Source organism: Xyrauchen texanus, chromosome 18 (assembly GCF_025860055.1).
Source record: "Xyrauchen texanus isolate HMW12.3.18 chromosome 18, RBS_HiC_50CHRs, whole genome shotgun sequence".
Classification (NCBI taxonomy): Eukaryota; Metazoa; Chordata; class Actinopteri; order Cypriniformes; family Catostomidae; genus Xyrauchen; species Xyrauchen texanus.
In genome coordinates this window covers 607,720-634,979 of record NC_068293.1, presented here as the reverse complement: position 1 = coordinate 634,979, position 27,260 = coordinate 607,720, and the positions used below count along the sequence as shown (strand labels likewise).

The window sequence follows — 27,260 nt, the reverse complement described above, 5'->3', positions numbered from 1 at the left end:
GCAGTGGATCATGTAGCACCACCCCGTTATGTAAACTATGCTGGCACCACCACCAATGGTGAGATGTCCCAATCTTAGCATGAATTTAACAGTAATATTGAACACGGTTACACACACACAAATAAAACTTTTCATCTGTTTCATCAAGATTTTTATGTTTAAAATTTTTTGCTCAATGCAAACTAACTCCCATACTTGTGTTCCATTGTTATAGCTTTGATGACTTCACCATTGCTTCGGTATAATAGAATATTGAAAATGGTATTAAAAAGAATGAGTTGGTGTGTGTGTGGGGGTGTGTGTGTGTGTGTATACATATTACATTTTGAATACATATATAATACAAATATCATGCAAATCAAAATCCATTTGAAACTACTCCATATCATAGTACAATTTCTTCATGTGTGTGTAAAATGTGTGCAGGTGTGCCATTACTTAACGCAGGTGGTTAAGCTGGAACACCATGTTGGCTACAGGGCAGATGTATTTGGGCCAGGGGTTCTGCACAATCTCACCCTCTTTTTTCAGGTGGCACAGGCAAAACATCAGGAAGTCATGTGCATCCTTAAAATGAAAGCATGAAGTACAACAGTTGAAGAGCTGCGAGATTAAAATTCAAGTCTCATCATGTCAAGTAATTTTTATAGCACCTTTCACAGCACACATCGTTTCAAAGCAGATTTACAGAAAATCATGCATTAACAGAAGATAAAACTGTAATGTTGTGACGAAGCAGGCAGAGAATGAGGATCTAAGTGCAGCTGTTTATTTAACAAACATAAAACTCAGAACAAAAAAAAAAACACCAGAAACCTGGCACAGAGCATACCTTAACATGCAAGAACTAACAAAGCAAAACAAGAAAACTAAGGGCTTAAATACACAAAAGGAACAAACAAGGGAATGAGGAACACCTGGGGAAACGATCAGGGAATGAGAACTAATCAGGGGAAAACCAATCATAAAATGAAACTACAAAAGGACTACAAAAACCAAACAGGAACTAAACTAATAAAAAGCACAAAAACAAAAGACAACAGTGAACATGACAGAGCCCCCGCTTTGAGCGGATTCCAGATGCTCCAAAAAGCATATATATATATATATATATATATATATATATATATATATATATATATATATATATATATATATATTAGTCCAAGGGGCAGACAGGCAGTCCAAGGGGGCACACAGGCGGTCCACAGGGGCACAAGGAGCAGACAGGGCAGTCCACAAGACGGGGACTGGGCCTGGGAGGTGGCCACAGGACAGGGTCGGGGGGCCTGGGAGGAGGCCACAGGACAGGGTCGGGGGGCCTGGGAGGGTGGCCACAGGATGGGAACTGGGTCAGGAGCTGTGGGAGGCGGAGCCCTGGGAGGCCCGGAAGACGGAGCCATGGAAGGCTCTGTGGGCGGAGCCGTGGAAAGCAGAGCTGTGGAAAGCTCAGGGGGCGGAGCCGTGGAAGGCAGATTCATGGAAGGCTGTGTGGGCGGAGTGGTGGAAGGCCCGGGAGACGGAGACATGGAAGGTGGAGCTGTGGAAGGCTCAGGGGGCAGAGCCGTGTAAGGCCCGGGAGACTGAGCCATGGAAGGCGGAGCTGTGGAAGGCTCTGGGGGCGGAGCCGTGGAAGTCCCGGGAAAGAGAGCCATGGAAGGCGGAGCTGTGGAAGGCTCTGGGGGCGTAGCCGTGGAAGGCCCGGGAAAGAGAGCCATGGAAGACAGTGCTGTAGAAGGCGAACCCTGGGAGGCCCGAGAGATGGAGCCATGGAAGGCGGAGCAGTGGAAGGCAGATTCATGGAAGGCTGTGTGGGCGGAGTGGTGGAAGTCCTGGGAGACGGAGCCATGGAAGGCAGAGCCGTGGGAGGCCCTGGAGGCGGAGCCCTTGGAGGCTACAGGCGTGGGCTCTGGCTCGCTGACCGTGGCAGGCAGAGACTGGGGAGCAGAAGCCCCTCCTCCTCCTCCTCCTCCTCCTCCTCCTCCTCCTCCTCCTCCTCCTCCTCCTCCTCCTCCTCGCTGACAAAGCTGGCTCTGGGATGGACGAGGCAGGTAACGCTGGCTCTGGGACGAACGAGACTTCCAGCTCGTTGGCCGTGGTCTCGTTTGCCATGGCAGGTGTGGGCTCGTTGGCCGTGGCAGGACGAGCCATGGAAGTCTGGGAGGGTGACCACAGTGGGTGATGTAAAGCCCTCCTCCTCTACACCCACAGTGAACAGCAAGCCGCTAACTCGTAGAGTCTCCTCCACGAACTGAGCGTCCAGTGAGAATCCGCCGGAGGCAACAGCTCCTTTAGTGAACTACTGAGACCTGCTCTGAAGAAAACCACCAAGAAAAATTCTGGGTAGTCCACTAAATTTGCCAGCTCTAAAAAAAATAACGAACGTGATCCTCAACTGGAGGGTCCTCTTGCCTGAGGAGAATTCTGACGGCTGCTATATCCATAAAGTGGTTAGTTCTTCTGTGACGAAGTAGGCAGAGAATGAGGATATAAGTGCAGCTGTTTATTTAACAAACCTAAAGAAAACTTAGAACAAACGAAAAACACAGGAAACCTGGCACAGAGCATACCAAAACATGCAAGAACTAACAAAGCAAACAAGAAAACTAAGGGCTTAAATACACAAAGGAACAAACAAGGGAATGAGGAACACCTGGGGAAACAATCAGGGAATGAGAACTAATCAGGGGAAAACCAATCATAAAATGAAACTACAAAAGGACTACAAAAACCAAACAGGAACTAAACTAATAAAAGCACAAAAACAAAAGACAACAGTGAACATGACAAATGTCTATAATGTCTAGTTTGATTAAATATGAAGGTAAATTGTGTATAAAAATAAATGATTCAATAATAATTGTATTTAGAACCCCAGTGAGCAAGCTGAAGGGTGACTATGGCAAGGAACACAAAACTCCATAAGATGTTGATTAATGGAGAAAAATAACCTTGGGAGAAACCAGACTCACTGTGGGGGCCAGTTCCCCTCTGACTAACATCATGAATATAATGACAATATTACTTATTTATGTGCAGTGCAGAGTGCAGTGAAGAGAATCTGCAGAGGGTGGGAGATTTTCCGGTATATACGGTATCATGCAATGATATGAGGGTTGTACCAGTGATGGTCTGTGCAGTTTTTACCACACATGAATCCATATTATCACACTTGAACAGCAACTCTGACAAAACTGTAGTAATACTATGTTACCACACTTACACTTAAATTGCAGTTAAACCACATCACCACACGTGTACTACAGTATTTCAAACAGATTCACAGTTCCTACATTCCTACACTACTGTAGCTGTAAAGAAGAACTTCACCATGCATGGTACATTGTCAGTAGATACTTCAGTAAATTGGTAGTTGACCTGTTTTGTTTGGTTTGTTGTCGTTCATCTTGGTATTGGTGCAGTATTTTTTCGTCCATAATTTTATTCACAACATAAAGATGTGAATAAATGTTTGGGAAAAAAAACCCTTATTATAACAATTATTTTTGGAGTTATAGAGTTTTGTTATTAATGTCAAGAAAAAACTGCATAATTACAGATTTTGCCTTCTTTAAAAAGGAAAATAAATACAACAGCCAGAGTGAAACAATTACAAGAGGTTATAAAAAAATGTAAATGCTAAAGATGTAACATAAGATTCAAATCAATCAAATAGAATGATAGGAGTTGATTTACACATATTAATAACTATTATTGTTATTATTAATAATAATAAATACATTTACAAGATATTGAATCTGTGCATTTTTGTTGTTATATGGACAAATAATATCAAAAGTGTTAACATATTGTATGTCATGTTTTTTTTTAAGAAAACCTTAAATCGTCTATTCTTTGTCACAAAAAAATAAACTTTTCTTAATTTTTTCAATATCTTATTTATTGTTGTATTGTATATGTTGTTTTGTAGTGGAACGGTTGTCATGTCCCCGCAGTGCTGGTGGTGGTGCTGTGACTCCGCCAGGCACTGAACTCGAAAGCCCCGCGGATCTGCTCAATGAGAGCAAAAGATAACGTAATATTAAAAACACATTAGTGATCGATTGAACGGTTCACGACATCAGCAGGGAATAGAATTCCGTAGCTTAAGCAATTCCGATGAACATTCTGTGCAGTTGAAGATCTGGGACCTGTTTACAGTTTGTCCGGAGTGAAACCCCGTAGAGGTTGAACCCAATGCAGGTAAGCGGAGTCCACGGGCTCTATTAGAGCCGTCCGCGGGTTCTGAGCGCACTGAACCCGCTGCCGTACCACTCGAATGCCGATGTTGAGCAGTCTCTTTAGGCCATTGTTTACATTGGTTTAAAATGTGCATTGAGAATACTTGTTGATCTTCTTTCGCCATTCTTTAATAAAAAAAAAAGCTCTGCAATAGCTTTAGAAGTTCCCATTATTATTTACAAGTGATATTTACAAATGCTTGGAATTTAAACGAACATACATTCACAATCGGCTGCAGCTATGTGCGCAGGCCTGATGGTTTATAGCCACATTTTCTGCGATTAAGTAACACAAACTTCACGTCTTTATAAAACAAATCACAACACCCGCATCTTCGCAAGCTTATTATTGTTTCCTCATGCTTGTGTATTTGATCGTTTTACAGTTAAAATGAGAGCAGCAGCACCTTACTGTTTGTGTTTCCTGGGTTTGTTTTTAGCATCGCAGCTAACGGGTTAAAACTCTAGATAATGTGACATTTTAATATCTGCAGACTCAAGTTAAGCACAACGGCCGAATTTCAACTAATAAACGACGTATTTGTGCAATCCAATTGCCAAAGGAGATTAATTACTTGCTAAATACGGTGTTTTGGGAGTTATTTAGCATATGTTTTCTTGATTGATAGCGATTTAACACAACTGGTGAACATTTATCAAAAAAGATGTGCTTAGCATCTGAAATATGGTGCTAAAAAAAGTTGTCAAAGACAGAGGATGTGGGTACAGATTATGTTCCCATTATCATTATATGTATATAATTTAAATTAAATGTTACGTAAATACGACGCATGTTTTTACATGGTAGAACCTGTGTACCATGTAAATACCAGGTTTTGCTAATTATTTGTTAATCATGCCGTCCTATGGCATATATCTAAATACCATGTTATAACAATCTGATGCCAACAATGTACTGTGGTACCAACTTGGTGTTTGTTTATGATATTTAAATTGATAATGTACATTTCTTTATTGTTGACAGTGTCTTGTAATAATTATCCTATTGAACAGAAGATAATTATTTTCTAGCTTGCAATCTGAGGATGCAATAGATATGACTTCTTTGATTTTCAACTCTCAGTTTGTTTTGGTTCCTCTTGTCTCCACAGTATAATCTTTGTGTTGAGATGTTGTAGTTAACCTATGACCACATCAACTAGCTGTGTCTCACAATTGCCATTTTAGTTCAAATATTAAACCAGGACACAAGGTTGATGTAACCTTGTCAGATACTAGTGAAACGTGTAGTGTTCTTGGTGATGCAAAAAGCAAAGTTTTCAGAATTCCCAAACATAATTTTTTTGTAGATGTCATATTTGTGTGTGTGGTTCAAGTGTTCAGATCCTTTTGGGGCAGCAGCAGTCTAGGCCACAGTGTTTCAGTGTGTCTGCATTTCATATTACATGTCATTTATGTGGAGTAATTTTGTTACTCACACTCACCCATGCTGATTTTTCTCATTCTGAACAGCTGATGTTCTCAGGGACCAGAATCACGTGATGTATGAAGGTAAACACATCCATTTCTCAGAGGTGGATAATAAGCCGCTGTGCTCCTACAGCCCAAAGCTCTGCAAGCAGCGCAGATTGAATGGATACGCTTTCTGCATTCGCCATGTTCTGGAGGACAAAACTGCTCCATTTAAACGGTGTGAATATGTGGCCAAGTACAACAGTCAGCGATGCACCAACCCTATCCCCAAAGCAGAAGAGAGAAGGTAAGACCTGCACACTGCTAGGAAGCTGGGGATGAGCTGATGAGCAAACTGCATTTGTGCTACTATTTGTGAATTGTTAGTTGAGTGGGTTAGGGTAACAACGAATAGTCAACAATGTTGACGACAAATATTTTCTTTGCTGGATTGTCGTTTGAACCCACGGATTAGTCGACTATCAAAATAATTAATAGTTGCAGCTCTCAAGTGTGTATGTGTGGTCCGGTAAGTCCTGGCCTGATATCACTCGGAGAGCATGTGCTTTTCTACATGAACAGGAGAATGAATGAAACGAAGTACTGGAAAACCATTTCTGGAATTTTATATACATCCTGTGACCTCAGCTAAGAATGTTAATCAGTTGGCTGCGGTTGCCTTTGCATCCATCATTTCATGCTCAACTAGGGCTGAGTGATATCGAAAATTCACAATACAATCGCAATGATTTTGCTGATGATATAAAAATAAGCAATATCATGAATATCGCGATGAAAGTGCCTTTTATTTGGTCATTAACTTTCAAAAAGAGCATCAGTAGACTCATTTCACACTTTCAGTGTCAAAATAAAAGCTCCAGGTAAAGGTGAAGTAGGATAGAAATATATCCATACATCAATATAAATACATCCATATGTTGATATACACAATTTGAATAAAATATTGTTCATTTTGATTTGGCAGATACTGTAACAGCCACCTTCAGGTGCTGGGCTTCATACCTAAGAAAGAGCGCAAGAAGAAGCAGGACGCTCTCGATGAGGTGCGTGCCCGTGCTCACGTAGAGTCCGTTGCTCTGAACATCACCGTTCCCTCTCTGACTCTTAGAGCCTCTAACGGGCTAGACGAACTCCCCCCGTCTCCGCCCTGCTCTCGTCTCACCCCCCTGCCCATTTGCATCTCTGACCACCTCGACCCCTTTGCCTTCTATGAGGAGGACACTGATGGAGAGGAGAGCGTGTCGCAGAAGAGCTCCAGTACGAGTAAGCCACCCGGCAGGCCAGTGATCGGTCTGAGGGTGACTGCCCGGGACCCTGAGCACCTTCAGGCGGACATCGAGCACTTCAGTGCCGTCACAGAACCCTGCACACTTCCAACCTCCCCACACCTGCCACAACCACCTCCACCGCCACCTTTACCTCCACCTCAACCCACATCGAGGCTTTTCAAGCCCCTCCAACATGCGGATGGCCCCCTCTATGCCCAGCATGGTGCAGTACAGACTCTGCTATGCAATCCAGCTCCTCCTCAGAGCAGCCCTTCAGTGCTATCTGGGCTGCTCTCGTCAGCGGGGGCTCAGAACCAGGCACTCATCCAGAGACCTCTTTCTGCTGCCTCTCCTTGTCCGCTTGATGCCAAGGACTGCCCTCAGCGCTGCTCTGTGGCCATGCGGCCCGCTGCCTTTACAGCACCCCCCGTCTGCCTGCTCAGACTTCAGCACCTTGTGCAGCTCTACACTCAAAGACAGAGAGAGCATGGAGACCTGTTTCCACATCTTGGTACGGTACCTCCACACTCAATCAGAACAGTGCTCTAGAAAGTTAAATGAGTCCCAGAACAGTATCACATAGCAAAAACAGTATATTTGAATTGGAGTGTAGCTTTGAACATACTTAAACTACTGTAACTCATCAGACAGTGTGGTAACTCTGTTTTAATCTATTTAAAAAACTTGTCTGCACATAATGCACATTTTCTTTCTTTTTTCACTGATATTTTATTTTTAATTTTAATTAAACATTGTGTAAATCAGTGGTGTATCTAGACCCTGGCTGATAGGGCTGAAGCTCAGGATCTTTTGTTAATAGCCCCGAAGGTTTATTGTGATAGGATATAAAGAAGTAAGGCTTAATGTTACTTACGTCAGGGTACAAAAGCAACAAGGCAGGCTTCAATTCTGACTTCAAATGTAAATGAATTCCGAGAATACATTTTTACTATTGATACTTTTAAAGAATATCTTAGATCCACACCGCAAAGTCATGATGGAGGTACTCACACACAGTGCTTCCAGAACTGTGTGACACACTGTAATTTCCAGTCATGAAGCGAGTTAAAATGTTTGGTCTGCGCGTCCTAAACCGTGATTATTTAATAAAACAGTTCCTACAATTTTACCGGAAGTGGCGATTTTGTTCTTTTGAATGCAAAGGATGGAAACGCAGCTTTATCCGCACATTGTTTTTGCGATATTCAGATTTTTGGAAAAAATTACATTCACAACTTGGATGGAAACAGGTCTTGTGTCTCGTGGAACAAGCGCATGTAAAGAGTTTTCATTCTTTTTTTTCCCTCTATTTCATACATCTGTTTGCAAGAATATTGTTTTCATACATCTGTTTGCAAGAAAACTGTTTGCAAGAATATTGTCGTCTATGTGAATGCTGTAAATGACCTCTGATTATCTCAGGAGGTGCTGCGATTTTAGTTAACTTTATTTCCACACAGTTGGCATGCATTGTAAACCAACTCTGCAGGTTCCGTAATATATATCTTTGTATTAAAGAAACAAAGACGAAAGTGAATAAATCTTAAATACAAGACACGTTCACTTTGAACTTAAAGTTGAGTATTATTTTCTTTTCTTTTGGCAGCATTAACTGTTTTATCAAAACTCAATACAAACACAAATTCGATAAGAACATATTGATCATCATTGTTTTTACATTTGGTACAGCTGTGGCCAAAAGTATTGACAGTGACATAACTGTTGTGTTTTGCAAAGTTTGCTGCTTCAGTATTTGTAGATAATTTTTTCACGTTTCTATGGTATACTGGAAAACAATGATAAGCGTTTCATAAGTTTTAAAGGCTTTTATTGGCAAAAACACTCAATATATGCAAAGAGTCAATATTTACAGTGTTGACCCTTGTTCTTCATAACCTCTGCAATTCACTCTGGCATGCTGAATATCAGCTTCTGAGCCAAATCCTGACTGATGGAGATCCATTCTTGACTTATTAGTGCTCGGAGTTGATCACAATTTGTTGGCTTCTGCTTGTCCAGTCACCTTTTGAGGATTGACCACAGGTTCTCTATGGGATTAAGATCCGGGGAGTTGCCTTGCCACAGATCCAAACATTTTATGTAATGATCTCCGAGTCTCTTCATTTTCACTCTTGCCTTGTGATATGGTGCTCCATCATGCTGGAAAATGCACGGATCATCACCAAATTACTCCTGGATCGTTGGGAGAAGTTGCTCTTGCAGGACGTTTTGATACCATTCTTTATTCATGGCAGTGTTTTTGGGCAGGATTGTGAGAGCCCACTCCCTGTGATGAAAAGCAACCCCACACATGGATGGTCTCAGGATGTTTCACTGTTGGCACGACACAGGACTCATGTTATCATTCACCTTTTCTTCTCCGGACTATCGATTTTCCAGATGTTCCAAACAGTCGGAAGGGGGCTTCATCAGAGAAAATAACTTTGCACCAGTCTTCTGTAGTCCAATCCTTGTACTTCCTGCAGAATTTCAGTCTGTTCTTGATGTTTATCTTGGAGAGAAATTTTTCCTTCCCTTCTTGACTCCAGGCCAAAGTCCAAAAGTCACTGTGTGCAGATGCACTCACACCAACCTGCTGCCAATATTGAGCAAGCTCTGCACTGGTGGTGACATGATTCCGTAGCTGACTCCTCAGGAGGAGACAGTCCTGTGCCTGCTGGACAATCTGGGATGTCCTGAAGCCTTCTTCACTGCAGTTGAACCTCTCTCCTTGAAGTTCTTGATGATCCGGTAAATGGTTCTTTTAGGTGCAATATTCTTTGCAGGAATTTTTTTGCATGTGAGGCCATTTTGATGCAAAGCGATGATGCCTGCACGTCTTTCTTTAAAGGTAACCATTGCTAACAAGAACACAATGATTGGAAGCACCTTTTATAGCAAACAGTCTGCTCTCATAATCCAATCAGAATGATAGAGTGATTTCACCTGACTAGTACTCATTCACACTTTCCCAGGTGCTGCTGGTATGATTAGTGAAATTATGTTAGCTGGTCATTTTGTGCCAGGACCAAAAAACAATGAAATTTGGGTTTTTGGGTTTAATTTTCTTTTTGGCCAATGAAGCTTTTTGCAATTATTTACTATGCATCTGATCACTCTTCACAATAATCTAGAAACAATGTGAATCAACACCACAACAACTGAAGCAGAAAACTTTGTGAAACACTAAATGTATGTCACTATCAATACTTTTGCCACGGCTGTAATTGTCTTTAGTTCTTAATCTGTCAGCTATTAATAATTTTCCACCTGGTGTCATTGATGGATGCTTGCGTGATGGCAAATGGGGCCTTTGGAAATTGGAGATGGTAAATGTTTGGATTTGAGGAGGTGGTTAAATAAGATTTTTTGATCAAATCATTATTTTAATGCTTTTTTTAGTTTAGTTTAAGGTGCAATTTGAATTTAGAAATGTCTTTTGAAGTTTTATGTGTTTCAATAAATGAATAAAATTATTAAAACATAATCAATAAAGCAAAAACATTTCCTGACACTCAGCAGGTGGGTAGACAAAGGTAATCGGATATTGCAATATTTTTTAAGGCAATTATCGCTAAAATACGTTTTACATATCGACCGGCCCTAATGTGGAGGATATAGTTAAATCATACTTTAGGAAAGGATTTTGCAATAAAGAAATCCTTGGTCTTTTGGCACATCAGCACAGAGATATTAGTATCCGGATACTGCAGCGGTTATGTAGGAAATGTTGTTTATTCAGGTGAAAGAACCAGACAGATTCGAGCAGTACCGTTTGCCATTTTTATTGGGTTCTCCTCTATATACAGTACTGTAACTGAGAGGATGTTACCACATACAATATCTTGATATGGACTCAGCAGTTCCAATAATTTTTCTTTTCACTTGAGTGTGAGCCTTTAGCTCCTTGTGCCTCCCTTGTCAGGCACCCATATGTTGAAAACTCCTGTACTAATGCACACTTCATCTCATAATGCTTTGACTTCTCGTTATTTGTACTTTATTTTCAAAATATTATAATCATTGAAAATTGCAAATTTAAATTGTTAGCATTAATCATTTCATTGTATCTGCCATTTCCCTCTGTACACTTTATACTTGAATTGGCCATTAGAAAACCCACATTGATAGTCCTCTACTCTGGAGTCAGTGTAGGGTAGATTACGAATTTGTTCCAAAATTTAGTGTGCTGTCTACTGCCTCATAAGAGAGCAATTTGTAACGCTCTAGGTAGGTTGCGGCTCTGCGCATCATTCAAATAGCACTCCTCACGCACAGCACACGGATCACATGACTCGCGACTGATTTCAATACAGGTGAGATGAAGAAATTGATGCAATCCTCCAATGAGCAGAAATACGCACAGCACATACACATTTTGGGAAATTAAAGAAGTCAGTTTTTAATCATATTACACTATTATTTATCGATACTTTTCATTATTGAATGGATAAGAAGTATATTTATAATTAAATTCATCTCACTTCTTCCGCCATCTTGGATGAGCTCATCACAGTGCTTTCTGGGATTGCCTACCCAGGGAAGGATACATCCCATGCTACCTTAGAATTTGGCCAAAACGAGATATCTTATGAGGCAGCAAAATTAAGATACCTAGCTTTAGGAACAGCCTTCATGTCAGGAGAGCACCTATGATGTCTTAAAATGCTGCCTTCAGAGTAAGTTCATTAAGTTTTGGGACAGACCCTAAATCTGATCTCATTAGAAGGGTAGATTGTAATCTGGTACTGATTACATGACTAAAAGAGTAATCATTGACCCCGTTTACACCTGGTATTAAGATGCGTTTTTGGTGATCTGATCACATGTGGTCAGCGCTAAATACAGGTCTAAACGTGGTCTAAAACGTTTTGTGATCGGATCATACAGGAGGTCAAAAACACGTGTCCACATCTCATTTGAGGTGAAAATGCTAATCCGTCCTGAATGTGTCCCAGCAAGCAGTGAACCGCAACACCTCGCCTGTCAATCAACCGCTGAGCTAAAACAAGAGTGAAAACTGTGGCTTTAAAATGGAAATAACCATCCGATTAGAAAATTAAAAAAGCGGATACATAAGCAAGAAAACTTCCTGGATGCAAAGTGTATCTTATATCAAAACAGATGAGAAGAACAAACGTCTGAAGCTCCTTTAATATAGGTAATCCACTAAAATAATGGATAGTTCTGCTCAAATGTTGCTGCTTCTGGGAGAAACAGTGTGCCAGTTTTATTCATTTATTCTTTGTCTTTTATGACTTTTTTGCAATTCATTGTCATGCAGTAACACAGTAACATAGTGTAAGGGGGTTAAATGAAAGGAGGCGGCGAGAACCAGCTTAACAATATAAATAATATTTAATAAAATAAAAAGACAAACACATACAGGGTAGCTGCTCGTCATTCTCTCTCTGTCTCGAACTGTTGTCACCGGCCGCCTTTATCCCTCGCACGCCCCATCAGGCTGATTGGGGACCTGGTGTTCGTCATTCCAGCCCGGCCCCACCCCCCTCCGCTCTACCCAAGTGGTCACAGAAGATGCAGTTAAGTGACCAGTTATAAACAAAGTTGTGTCTCGTCTGACCACATGTGATCGGAGATGTATCTTAAAACCGGGTTCAGTAACATACTTATCACATTTAGGTAATCTAATCTGATTGCTTTTAATTGTTTATTGTATGTCCTGATTTTAAATGTATTAGATTAAGTGCCAATTTACACTCCTTTAATAAATATTTGTAAACATGGAATCAAAGAACTGTATTTTAAAACTAACTGGAATTTGATTGTGCACATTTAAAAACATAATCTGTGTACATAATGCAGGTTGCATGCAGTGTTACCCAACACTGTCTGGAGTCATTTTTTTGGATATCTGAAAATAGATATGTGTCTGGATAGGGCTAGACTGGTCTGAGGACAGTACAGATGATGAAGATACAGAGGACATTGTACCTTTATTGCCTCAGGCCTGGAGAATACAGGAAGGAAGTCCTCTTTACTGGTAAGAAATTTATTCAATTTACTTATGAAGTTGAGTGTAATCTGAGGTGTAAATGTCATTTTTAATTAAGTTTGTTTGTTAGAGTAGACAACTCAATGGTTTTAGAGCAGTGGTTCTCAAACTTTTTCAGGAGGAGGCCCCTTTGTGTAGGGTGAATCCTTTTGTGGCCCCCCAAAAGAAAACTCATGACGAAAACATCCTCAAACGTACAATTTTACTTACAAATTTTAGATTTTACCAAAAACAAATTAATTTGTACAATGCTGGAACAACAGTTCTGTTTGTAGCTTTATGTCTCTGATGTTGAATATACAAAATTAGTTAAATTCTACATTTCATAAAATATAAATTTTTTTTATAAAAAATAGTTTTGACAGTTAACAATAATATTGTCTGAAAAGTGCAACAAAAGTATTGAATACTGAACAGTAATTTATGATGTTCATAGTAAAAGATGAACACTGAAAAATGAATTTACTGATTGTAAAAAAGTGCATTAAACTTCTTAAATTTTAATGTAGTAAATGACAGTGGCTCAAGTTTGGTTTGCAATTTGAACAGCAATCTGTTTTTTCAGCAATCTTTTTTTCTGCAAGAAACAAAAAAATTCTGCTCTACTTAAAGAAATAGTTTTTCAATATAGAAGACACATGCAGACACATCAATTTAGTAACCACTGTTCAAGTACACACAACCTCAGTGGGAAGGGTGAGACTGTCTTTCTTTGCAGAGCTTATCAATTCTGGGTGTTATTGGGGACAGGCAAACTCTCAAGTCATCTTCCACATTAAGCCGTGCCCTGTATTTTGTCTTTATTGCCATCATGGCTGAGAAAGATGCCTCACAAAGGTATGTTGTTGGGAAAGGCAGCAATATTCTCATGGCCTGAAGAGCAACCTCCTTGTACTCCTTTTCAACTGTGGGCCAAAATTCTTCTGGGCCCTGCTGATTAAATCTCATCCTGAGAGTACGATCACTGGACAGTTCCAAAAGTTCATCTTCAGCCTTTCCACTGAGGCCACTGGCCATCACATCACAAGAAAAGGGATCTCGAACCCAGTCATATTTCTCCATGTCAATGTCTGTGAAGTAGCGACTGAAATGTTCATTCAGTGAGGTGAGGTGACTGGTAATGGTGTTGAGCATGAAGTCCACTGCCATGCAGTTTGTATCCAAAAATTCTGATAGATTTGGAAACATGTCAGTGATGCCTCTTTGTAGTTTGTGTACCCACAGGTCAATTTTTCTCCTGAAAGCATTTATTTTGTCACTTGCCTCCAGTATTGTGGAATAACATCCCTGAATGGACAGATTCAGTCCATTGAGACTACTGAAAATGTCTGCAAGGTAGGCTAGTTTTGCCATCCACTGTTGGTCAGAAAAAACAGTTCTAGATCAGGTTTATGTTCTTTCAAAAATCATGAAGCTCACGTCTGAGTTCAAACACTCGCTGTAAAACTTTTCCACGCGAGAGCCACCGCACCTCTGAATGGAACAGTAGCCGATCATGAGCTGCTCCCATCTCTGTGCATAGTTTTGCGAAGAGACGTGACTTTAACGGTCTTGACTTCACGAAGTTGACAGCCGCTACTACTACTTCCAACACATCATGCAGGCCAGGTGCCATTAACTTCGATGCAAGTGCTTGACGATGAAGCATACAGTGAGTGGCTGTGATCTTTGGATTTATGGCTTGAATTCGGGTGACAACTCCACTCTTGCGCCCAGTCATTGCTGCCACACCATCAGTGCAAACAGACACGCATTTTTCCCAGCTCAGATTTTCTTCTACCATAAAAGTGTCCAACATTTTGAAAATTTCCTCACCTGTAGCTCTCCCCTCGAGTTCTTTTGAAAATAAAAAGTCTTCCATAATTTTACTTTCCCATAAATATCGAACGTACACTAATACCTGCGCAGCACTACTAACGTCAGTGCATTCATCAAGCTGAAGTGCTGAACTGTTCACACGATCGTAATCTTTCGGTCAGTTGAGATTTTACATCAAAAGAAATGTCTTTGATCCGCCTGCTTACTGTATCGTTGGACAGCGGTATGGATTTAATCTTATTCGCGGCCTCCTCCCCGATCATCACTCGGCACATATCCACTGCTGCTGGAAGTATTAATTCCTCTCCGACTGTGTGAGGTTTTTTACATTTGGCTATTCGCAGGGCTGCAAGATACGATGCATGCTGTGCTTTCTCAGGTATTGTCGTGATGTTAGTCAGTCGTACCTTTTGCTTGACGTATTCTTCTTTCTTTCTCTGAAAAAATCCTTACTTTTATTTGCATGCTCCGGATGAATTGTTGTGAGATGTCGGTTGAGTTTATATGGTTTCAGTGCTTCAACGGATAAAATCTTCAAGCACAGTGTGCACTGTGGTCTGCCGTCACTATATTCCATAAAGCCATATTTTATGTACGAGTTTATGCAGTTTCGTTTTTTTCACGCTGGGCTCTTCTGTTGTGACCTTCTCAGCCGAGACACTGCATCCTCTATCTAAAAACTTGTCCATTTTAAATAGTCTTGGCATTTATCAGCGTGTTCATGTTGTTGTGTTCACTAGGCTACCTCAACGGTTTGGTGACGTTTTAGCGTAATATGATATGTATAATTGATAATATTTTTAAAATATTTAATTAAAAAAAAAATACATCACACTTCACATAGGACAATCCTAACTTACATACAGGTAAAATAATTTTTAAAAATAATTTCATATTCTAGAATTTCTTTGCGGCCCCCCTAGCGCCATCTAGTGGCCCCCCAGGGGGCCGCGGCCCCCAGTTTGAGAACCGCTGTTTTAGAGACAATTCAAGCATGTCATAATGCCCAGACTGATTTCTTTCTTTATTTTTTTGTGTGTGTGCCAGCTACTCAGATGAAAAACAGTTGTCCAGACGGGCACGCCTGGCACAGCTGTGTACATACCTGCAGGAGAGGTATAGACACCTATGCAGACAGGACAGGGCAGCCACCCGCCACAGCAGATACCGATACGCCTTCCGAAAAGCTTTGCTCCATGCTGCAAGCAAAGACCCCGACTGTACTGCACAGCTCATTCAGAAGCTCAGCAAGAGCTCACAGACCTCAGCCTGGTAGGTTCAGTCAACGTGTTTAGAGGGATAATGTGCATGTTTAGATGTGTGTGTTTGTAACAGGATGTTTGTGTTTGTTTTGATGTGTTTGTAAAAGTGAAGATATTTTTTTTCCAGTTCAAGATCTGCAGTACCACAAAAATATGAAAGGACAATGTGTACAGGAACAACCAAGGATCAAAGCTGCAGCAACATAGCTTTGCCATTTTCACGCCACTGTTTTCAACGTATCCTTTCGAACTACATGTATAAATGTGTTTTTAATGGCCTGATGTTTGAAGATCAGGGTTACAAAAACAATGGCATGAGATCCCAGGCCTATACAGTGCCACAGATACTTTGGAGGATATACTTAATGAAAACAAAGGCTTTGTGTTCACATTGCAAAGTAACAAGTAAGTGTGTTCAGGTTGTTTGTTTTGGGTCTTGACAGCGTTTCTGCGCAGATATCCTACTGAATCGCTCTCAGCAGCTGTTCTCCAGTTGTACGGCACGCTTCGCTGATGGACAGCAGTGCTCTGTTCCTGTGTTTGACATCACTCACCAGACACCACTCTGTGACGAACATGCAAAGAAAATGGTGAGACCCCCACACCGCTTATCTTGATGTCATCAAAAGGGAGGTTTCGACATCTCCACACATGTGGACAGCACAGCATTGTTAAGGAGCATTCACACAGGATGGGGTCTTGAGGTCAAAAACAACTTTATGCAGCACAGCAGAATGGAATAGAACAATTGGGTCTGGAGCCACATGTCAAACAACTTTTAAGCATTCATGGTGTAAGACATACCACAGTGGTCAAAGACGTCCGTCTATGGTACAATATGACAAGATAGCATCATAATTTATTAATCCCCTGTGAGAAAATTAGACTTTACAGCAGTATACATACATTACAGAATAGAAAATATCAATAAATACAATACACTACTGTACAAATTATAGTGAGAAAATACAAATCAAATCTACTCTATAAAATCTAGTACAGGTTTATATAGACCATTAACAAACAGTGCAGTGTAAAGCACAAACGTGTCCTGTGTGAACAGCCCCTAAGATTTATGTGATTGCATGTGTGGCAGGATAATTTCCTGCGAGGAGACGGTAACAGACGCAGTCAGCAGCAGCAACAGCGTCGCCCTCGTAAGAAGACCAAACCGCCCGCACTGACCAAGAAACACAAGAAGAAGAAGAGGAGAAGAGGCCCGCACAGACCGCAGAAGCCCATTCCTCCTGCTGTTCCACAGGGCAACCTGCCAATGTCCTCCTCCCTTACACTGCCCGCTCACCATGCCCACATCAGGTGCCCATCCCATAGACACTCTATTTTTTTTTTTTTTTTCAAATTTCTTATTATTAAAAATGTGCAGAGCACAATTAATAATGCAGCACAAATATGCACCAGGTTCTCAGCATTGCTGCAAGAGGCACTATAGCGAGTCTTCTGTAGTCAGTTTTCTCTTTCAGGTCAGCTACTGAAATGGAGGAGCAACAGTTGAAAAGAATCATGCTGAGCAAGTTAGAAAAAGTTAGTAATACTGTTGACATGTTTTTAGCTAGCTACCTAAATAACACATTTGAAGGTAACTCTATCGCCCCTTGAATGCAGATGTTTGTTACCACCACAGTAAAGCAAGACAATCCATACAGTATGTACAGTGCTGCTTGTAGTGCATTGGTCAGCGTGTTTCCATATGTGCGCAGAGTATCTTTTGGCCTAAAGTCTTTTCTTCCACGTCCGATGTCTTTCTATCGGTCTCGTAGGAGTCTGTCTACTCCAGAGCTCAGTGCAAATGAGCTTCCTGATGACATCACAAATGAAATGCCTGACATTCCTAATGATCTTGAGCTGAATCAGGAAGATTTCTCTGACGTGCTGCCCAGACTACCTGATGATCTTCAAGATTTTGACCTCTTTGAGGGTACGGTCACTTTAGATTATGTACTGTGAGTGTTTGTGTGGGTGCTAGCACACTTTAACCATTACTCAGATGAAAAAATGTCAAAATCTAGTTGGTATTTTTGCATGTAGTCTGACTTTTCTTTTTGGATCTAGGCAAGAACGGAGAGTTGCTCCCCACCACTGAGGAGGCAGAAGAACTGGTCAGAGCACTGCAGGCGATGGGCTCATATCCAGACTCCCTGGTGTGTTTGTCCTCAATAGGTGAACTGACCCCTGCGGACGGAGTCGACCACCGCACCATGGCCGTATTTTCTGGATCGGAGGTCACGGCGACAGGCATCGGAGACCTTCTTAATGGCCGCATGGCTTCTGAGACCTTTCCCAGTTTAGAACTGGAGGGTAACCTTCTCCACGCCCCACCAGACCATAATTTTTCCACCTCCCCTTCCTCTCAGCCCGCTCAGAGCAACACGACAGGGCCTACTTGTCCCACTAGTGGATTAACAGAACAAACATTTTCACGGGCTCCCAAGTCTGACTCCTCCACACCAGTTAGTCATTACAGCAGTGAGCACTTGCCATCGCCCTACAGGGATCACATATCTCCCCGACATGGTGCCTCTTATCAAACTGACCCACCTCTTTTGCTGGAGATGCCTTGGAGAGGTGCTCCAGGGCCTCCACGCACCTCTTGGAATAACCTCCCCCTGTCGCTCACAGACCCGCCACAGTTCGGGAACCTCCTCAGTGCTGAAAGTCACCTCCTCTCCACCTCTCTCTCCACCCCACTGTCCAACTCGCACTCCACGATCCTGCAGCCGACCTCTGCTCTCTCTGCTCTTCCCCAGCCAGGCCTGACCGGCCTCACGTCACCTTCATCCTCGCCCTCTTGTCGTGACCTCCTCACCTCCACCCAAACTAAACTACAGCTCCCGCAGTTTAGCGCGGCCTTCGGCCACCAACTGGCTTCCCACAGCGGGATCCCCAAAGACCTGCAGCCCAGCCATAGCTCAACAGCGCCACCTACAGGCTTTACCGTCACTAGTGCCACTGCTGCCACGCCCCCCTTCCCTCAGAGCAACTGAGTCAAGATCAAGAGACCCAGCAAATGAAAGACCATCCCACATCATGCATCATTTATGTTCCATCACAAACAGCCTTTTGACTAGACTAGTAGCAGAGTCCTTCTGGACATGGTTATCCAGATTCTCTGCAGCTACCTTCACACTGCAGCTAAATAGTCTACGCTCACACTAGGGGTGTAACGATTCTCTGAAGAAAAAAGAAAAACACGAACCAAACAGTTCGCCACCCATAGTTTGGTAAGCATGTGCAACGCAGTTCATCTCAAGTCAAACAACTCATCTAGAGCATATGGTTTGGTATGGTAAGAAAACACAGCGTAAAATATAGTGGATTATTTTCAAAATTCGCTAATGCACCTGTTTGGCTCTGTAGATGGATACGCTCTGCCTGTGTCTCATATGGGTCAACTTTTTGACGCTATAACTAAGCAACATATTAGCGTATTGACACGAAACTTACTACATGTCATCACAAGTATGACCTGAGGTTACCTGCAGTCACTGTTTGCAGATATTGCTCAAAACAAGTGGCGTAAACTCATGGTTATACATTGAATATCATATCCATTTACGGCATCACTCTGCTATAAATAGCACATGCAGTAACACTCGCAGAGAAATGCAGGTGAGCCCGAAACAGTACACACTCCCTTTTGTTTTAAGCAGGCACTAAGTGCCATTTCAAACTGATATAAAACAATAACTAAAACACTTAAGGTGTTCATTCTCTAAGATATGTTGCTCTACTACATTCATGAAGATTCTGAATTTCAGCAAATGATTAAAGGGGTCATGAATTAGAAAATCAAACTTACCATGATATCTTGACATGAGTTCATAGCACTATAAAAACATACTGTAAATTTCAGAACCGAAAAACGTCTTCGCTAGTCCAAAAAAAGGCTTTATTGAAACCAAGGTGCCAAAATGGCTTGTTCTCAACTTCCTCCACTCTAATACGTCATAGTGAGGTTTTACATCAGCATAAACAGATCAAAGCCTACTTTATTTTCGATATTGCTTAGGCCCACCCACCGGTCTTGCGGTTAGAGTAGAGCAGTGAGATTATTTTTGGAGCAACAGGAGGTGTCACGATGGCCATGAAGATGTCAAGACTTTGCAGTGCCAGGTTGTGCAAAACTAGATTTCTTGCATTTGTTATGCAAGGATCCAAACATTAAGAAAGAGTGGCAGACGTTTATATTTAACGAAGTCCCGGATTGTGTCGGTAAGAACGTGTTTGTTTGCTCGCTTCATTTTACCAATGATTCTTTCACAAACAAGACACAGTTTGAAGCAGGCTTTTCAGAGAGACTTAATTAAAAGATGATGCAGTGCCAACTATATTGGACCTGACAGTGATGTTGCAACAAACAAGTGTGAGTATCCACGTTAATTGTTTTGCATCATATGTTACAGACTGTTGGATATGTACTGAATATTTGATTTGATCCTAGTGATTTTAGATGCTCGTTTATTAGTTTTAATGCACAGGGATCTCTAAGCAGCATATATTTTTTGTTCTGTTGGCATGATGGCACAATTGCGACAGATGCACCTATAGAGTATTGATATCAATATATTTAGACAATTGCTTTGCTTTTTAATGAAATCATGACTCATTGTAATGAACATCATGTGAGTTTGTCACTACACTGAATATATGACCAACAACATTGCGACAAACCCCGGTGAATGTATCCTGTATATGTTTACATGTTGCACAGTAAGTGTATCCTTTCAAAGTTAGCACCATGTATTTACTCTTTATTTGGTACTGTCATGCGTTACAAAGCATTTGTAAAACACGGAAATGTTTCACCATTGGAAAATGGCCCAACTATATAACAAGATGCACACCGTAGTGTCTTGGTTTAAACAAAAATAAAAGTAATACCTATTACACAAATAGACAAGTCAATTACAGTGATTACATATAGCATCCATGGTGTCTGTGAAGGGGGTTACTTTTCTTCAAATTCGGGATCAGACTCTGGCTCAAACATGCTTGGATGAATTCTTCTGGTTATCATTGTGCACAACCCCTCACATGTGTTATGGCGGGGGCGTTTACACTTATCCACATGCAAAGATGTTACCCAATCACAGCAGTGGGTGTTTACTCTGAAGTCTCCAAAATTGGAGCATTTGAATCAGAGGCACAAAAACCATGACCAGTTGTTCCAAAATTATGACTACTTCTAATGAAAAAAATCACACAAATATTATAAGTTCACCTCAAGGATAAAAATCCAATTCATGACACCTTTAAATCACGCAAGTCACATTGCAACATCCCATCTCGTATCCATTTTAATAGCAAGAGTGTTCCTTCCATATTGAGGTTCAGCTTTTGAATGTTGAACATGTTGAGTTGAGTTTGTAAATGCACTTTGTTGATGCATGTAGCATAATATTGCAGGTATTCAGTTAAAATGTTAATTTAGTAATTAGAAATTAACCATGGTTTTACTATAGTACTATTGTAGTTACAGTGACTGAAGTATGGTTTATTGGCAGAAATGCTGTAGTATCCATATAGTTAACATAATTTACAATAGTAATATTGTAGGAACCATGAATGTATGAAGCATAGTTTAATTTGCGGTAACAATCATTTTATTAAAAATAGTTTGTTACTGTAGTAAAATTGTAGTGCGCAAACATTTAGTAGTTTTTGTAACCAAATGAAGTGTTCTTAGTTTGGATTTGGCAGTAGTATATATTTTTTATTCCTGAACATGGCAAGTACCAAACCACACTAAAACTGTGATACAAACCAAACTTTGAGAATTTGAACTGTTACACCCCTAGTTCACACAGAAGCAGAATACAGTTGTCAGCCCAGATTTAGAGTTCTAAATAACATCATGTTCATACAGTTAACACAGAGTTCAGTTATAAACAAGGGTGACAATCGCATTCTATGGCTGATCAGACTCGCTTACATTTTCAGGACACAATTTTCATTTATTTATGGGAATGACAACTGCATTGTACAACCAAATTCACTCTTGGAAAAATTCAGGTAGTGACAACCAGATTTTCAATAAATCAACGTAGTTTGTACAGAAAACAACTGGGGCACGTTTGTTGGAGATGCATTGTTAGAGAAACTATCTAGCTAGTCATGACTGTTTCCCGAAACACTAGTAACTGCAAAATCAGCACGTTTGCCGTTTGAACCACATTCAGTAATGTGTTCAACAGTGTTGTTAATGTTGTAATAAAGTTACATAGGTTGTGAAGTAATATTTCATGCGGATATCGAATGGATGTCAAAGTCTTGACTCTGTAATGAATGTAAGGAAAGAAGAATAGATCAAAGTTGTGTTGATTAAAAATAATTTTAAAGAAGGCGTTGAGGGCGATTTTTGATTTATTGTTCTGCATTTGTTGGAGGAGTTGACCGCAATTCTCAAAGTTTAAAAATACTGTCACGAATGCTGACGAGAAAATCTTCTGCGCAGATACCAATCAAAAAATAAATGCAGCAAGTAACCAGAAACTATGCTTCTAACCACATGAGGTGAGCTGTCGATTCAGCCACACAACTTTGTGATGCTGTTTGCGAATGTTAGTTGCAACTTGGTTTCGGGAAACCCCTGATCGTAACTATGTTGGTAATGATGGAACTTGCGACCATAGTTGGCTAACGAACCCTGAACCACTAGTTAATACAGTGATGCTGTTCTCTGGAGACTGACAGCTTGTGTGAGGTGCGGTGCTTGTAAATCACAGTGTCTTAAGTCATTCACATATTTCGATGCCAGGCTCTGTCTCTGCACTGTAGCTGACCTCACCAGCTCTACGGACTAGTAGAGGCCAATACTTTATGGTCTCTATATAGCTATATATAGCCAAGCTCTCCACAGCTTCACCCATCATTCACTCATTTGTCTCTCAAACAACAGGGCTGGTCTTGAACACCTCTGAGGTCAATTTGTTCTTGGGTCTCAAGAGAATCCACTTTACGGCATGTAATCAGGACATTTTTTATAGCACTGAACAGTTTGATTCTTTCATGGGTTCTTCGATCAGTGGACCTGACCTGGGCTGCTCACATCAGTGGGTCAACTTGGTTAATTAAAGCAATAATCTCATCAGCAGAGCCTTCCCCCCTGGTCTTCAGGTGTGGCTCAGCAGCCTCGGCTCTCATTCTGGGGCTACCAACAGCTGAATCTCTTTCTTTTGAAACAGTTTAATGTGTTTTAACTGTTTAGTTAACTGGAAAGTTGTCAACCCAGTCCTTTGTTAACTTGTAAAAACACTGACATGGACCTCATTCAGCCCAAATATATGGGTTCAAATGTTTGTTTTTCTTCATGGTGCTTAACATGTTTGGCATGAAGTGGCCTCACTTGGTTATTATAATACAAGAGCCCTCTGTGGTTTCAGAGTGCCGTAGACATGGCAGATTGGGTGAAGGGAGAGTTGACATCAGCTGAAACAACCCTGTGTTTGGTGTGGGGACCTTTGGTGCAATCTTAAATGGAGAATGATTTGTGCAACCTGCTGGTTTTTTCTCCAGACTTCCATGCACGTGTCAGGTTTCAACGCAGGTTTTTATCCACCATCAGTCCGCCTTACGACACATGGGACCAAAATTCCCTTTGGATTTAATTGTTGTTTAAGGTTTGACAGTCCGATTTTATACACTGAAAGAATGGTTCACATATTTGTTATTAAGTGTTAAATATATTTATAGAGTACAAACCTCTAGGTTGAGTTTTATTGTTTGAATTGATTGGCCAAAAGCTAAATATGAGATTTAACAATAAACTAGTCATTTGCAACACCTGGTGGAACTGAAACATTCTGTGGCGTAATGTTTGGTAGTTTTAATAGCCATCAAAATAATTTATTTGGAGGAATAATCATGTGTGATCATGTGTGACTGTCAGTGGATGCTCAAAGACTGATGGTAGTTTGAAAACCACAATCATGGCCCTTGTTTTCTGAAATGATCTCACTAGCTTTTGATATTCTTACACAAGTTGTACACAAGGCGGTCATTGTTTTATGAACTATTCAATACTGTGCAACAATTCTCTTAAGAATGGTTTTATGAAATATTCAATTCATTCTTACATAAATTGTTATATTGAATAGTTTGTAAAACAATTCTTATGTGAGATGTTGCATTGTTTTTATTCTTTTCAGTTCAGTGCAATGACACTTGTAAGAATGGTTGCATGAACTATTCAGAGAAAATTTGACATAAGAATTGTTTTTTCAAACTATTTAATGAATTGCATAATTCGTCGTATTGAATGAACTAATTAGTAAAATCATTCTTACACAAATCGTTGCATTGAATTGAACATTCTTATGTAAAATGTTGCATTCAATTTAATGGGCCCTTTCACTCTGCTGGTCTCACTTATGAATGACACCCTCTGAAAGTGCCATATTGATCATGGGCATGCGGGAGCCATTCGTTTTTGCACAAATAAAGTGAGGCATCCTCTATAACTTCAACTAGCTGTCCACAAATGAAGTGAATTTCAAAGAGTACTGTAGTGAAAAGACATGGTTAATGTTCTTGGTCATGCATTATCACAGGTCTAAATGACTTTTTCAGTCACTTTTGCAAAAGCCTGATACATGTGAACAAGTCATCTTTGGTTACTCTCCCTGCCAATATTCAACAGTTGTGGCAAACAGGTGTTTCATTAATCTAACAAGCTGTATTGTGTCCACAGTCCATGTTAAAACTGTGTTACTACTGTGTGTACAAAAGCAGGTCCACTACACAGAGAAAATCCCAGATGGCACATCGCTTGCACTCTGATTTAAAATGGCTGACTGATTCCTGTACTCACTGAATGTACTGTAGAAATGTTTTTAAAAACCAATAGGATAATCGAGTCACCTTTTGTTATTGGTCTTTTATTTGTCGAAGGTATTTTTTGTATGCAGAAGTTTACATTTTTATGTATATTTTTCCTGTATAAAAAAATATGTAATGTGTGTATAAACATTGTATGTAATATCTGTATATAGAGTGAAAAATTGTTTTTGGATGTAAGAATTAAAATTGTGTGAATTTGCATGCAGTTATTCGTTATCATGCAGTCCAAAAGTCTGAGATCACATTGGAAATCTGGAATTCCACTTTTCACTCAATGCTGTGATTTATATCATTTGTAATGAAAGAATTTGTGTTACATTTGAAAAAATGCAATATAGAAGCACTTGTGGGTTCAGATACATTGTGGGATGTGGACTTCAGCACAGGTTTATGGTCCTATAATCCCAGTGCTGCCTCCGTTACATAACCTCTTCCAGGTGCTATCAAAGGTGCTGTAAGTCTCAGTGTCATTAGAGATACAGACCAAAGCAGTCTATAAAGGACAAACAAAGATGCCATGTGTTCTAACAGTATGGGGTTGAGAAACCGATTGAAAATTTGAAATTTTCTTTTAAAATTCTTCTATCACAGCTTAATATGCAGTAATAAGACAATAAGTAATAAGAGTTTCCAGAAAAGTGCAAACCGTTGTGCCACTTTTGTGTGTGATCTTATTCACTAACCAATCACAAAGTATTTTAAACATGCGCAATAAGAAATTAAATAGCGCTGCTTCTTTAGTATTTAAATCATTGTTCCTTTCCGCACAAATACATATTTCTGTGTATGTTAGGCTCACAAAAATGTACATTGTGAGAAAAGCAGACAGTAAAAATCTTTTCTTTTTTTTTGAGATTGTGTAAATATTTTATTGATCATATTGGCAGTTATTCATCAAATAATGGATAAGAGCATTATAACCTGGCATATATCCACATATTGCGGTGTAGTCAAGCACACCGTTGGCATTTTTAAGAGATGATTCAGAGTGGAGTTATGCTGCTTGTACATTCCCCGCAGATCGTGATGTCTGCTGCATCCTCCGCTAAATAGTACTCAGAATTGGCCGTGAGATCGGCATTGCACCATGCAAATTGCATTCAGCACAGACTTTGAGGCTGTTTTTGCACCGGAGTGCATAATTCCTTTAGTGAAACGGGCGCTAAACCAACTAAGGAAATCAATGAGTAGACACCATGATTATAGCCAGTGACTGTTTAGCTCGAGACAGACCACTGGTATTAAAAAGAATGGGAGAGATTTTAATGCCCAATATGGCGAATGTTGAAAAGGAAAGTCCTGCCTAACAAGAGCCAATCATGTTTTAGTCAGTCACCTCGAGAACACACATGTGCATAAGCTGAACCAGACAAGGAGATTGTGATTTTTATCATGATTTGAGCTAAAGAAGCACAATTTATGGTACCACTGTTGTCAGATTTTACTGCTGATTTTTTAAATGTTCTTCGATTGTAATCTTGTCAAACTGTTTTGGTAGCATCCTGACCAAAATAGAACTTAACTGATTTTAAGTATAGGCAACATCCCTCTTGATGGTCACTCACGTGAAGCGCATGAGAGAATTGACAAAGTTGATTGAATTAGAGTTCTGTGTTAGCGTGTTGCAAAGATATTGAAGCAATGTTCGATAGAGACGAAATGCATTTCACACACAAATATAGGATGAAAGGGTCCTTGTTATATGGAATATTTTTTTATACCTTTATCTAAAACAAATGAATACCTGAGCTCATGCAATGCATTCTGTTAGCCTGATCTCAAAATACATGAGATGCTGCCTACAATACCCTTCAAGTCAGGAGTCCACCTATGATGCCCTAAAAATGATGTTTAGCAAAGCATCTCACTAGGTTTGGGAGTCCATATGTCACTTAAAAAAAACACGAATGAAATGAAATTTTAAAAGAATAAATACACCGTAACAAATAAAAGGAAACACTCAAAATGTTGTTAAACTGTGGTCTTTTTAAAGTGGCAAAAAGAGCAGAGGACATTTTTTACATTTGTTCGGTTATTGCCCTGTGATGGACTGTCCAGGGTGTTTCCCTGCCATTGGCCCAAGACAATTGAGATATGCTCCAGCACTACCCGTGGCCCTGCATAGGACAAGCGCTTGAGGATAGATGGATGGATTCCATTATTGCACCTGATCACTGCTCTGTAAAAAAGATCTCATTTACACGTTGAAGATCCCATGAAATTAAAATTGGAGGTCTGGAAGCTTTGAAGCCATCTTATATGATAATGTACTCTTACCTTTCAGTATATATACACCCAATTTAAAGTCTTGCAGATTCAAAATTTATATTGTACCCAAATTTGTGTGCAATTAAATGCTCTCTAG

The 27,260-nt window shown here is 40.3% G+C and overlaps 1 protein-coding gene across 1 annotated transcript; it reads left to right on the top strand.

Moving 5' to 3' along the window:
• Positions 1–4,008: 4,008 nt before the first annotated feature.
• LOC127659091 (INO80 complex subunit D-like) lies at positions 4,009–27,037 on the top strand. The gene is made up of 10 exons (XM_052148733.1): positions 4,009–4,203; positions 5,715–5,961; positions 6,640–7,454; positions 12,845–12,947; positions 15,825–16,049; positions 16,167–16,276; positions 16,496–16,629; positions 17,136–17,356; positions 17,818–17,975; positions 18,110–27,037. Exons 2-10 carry the CDS (start codon positions 5,744–5,746, stop codon positions 19,039–19,041), a joined length of 2,916 nt encoding a protein of 971 aa, XP_052004693.1. The 5' UTR covers positions 4,009–4,203; positions 5,715–5,743; the 3' UTR covers positions 19,042–27,037.
• The last annotated feature ends 223 nt before the right edge of the window (positions 27,038–27,260 follow it).

Coding starts and splice junctions, on each gene's coding strand:
- LOC127659091 (XM_052148733.1), top strand. CDS start 5,744: ATGTATGAAGGTAAACACATCCATTTCTCAGAGGTGGATAATAAGCCG. Junction 16,277..16,495: donor TTCACGCCACTGTTTTCAAC/GTATCCTTTCGA, acceptor GTTTCTGCGCAG/ATATCCTACTGAATCGCTCT. Junction 17,357..17,817: donor GCTCACCATGCCCACATCAG/GTGCCCATCCCA, acceptor TCGGTCTCGTAG/GAGTCTGTCTACTCCAGAGC.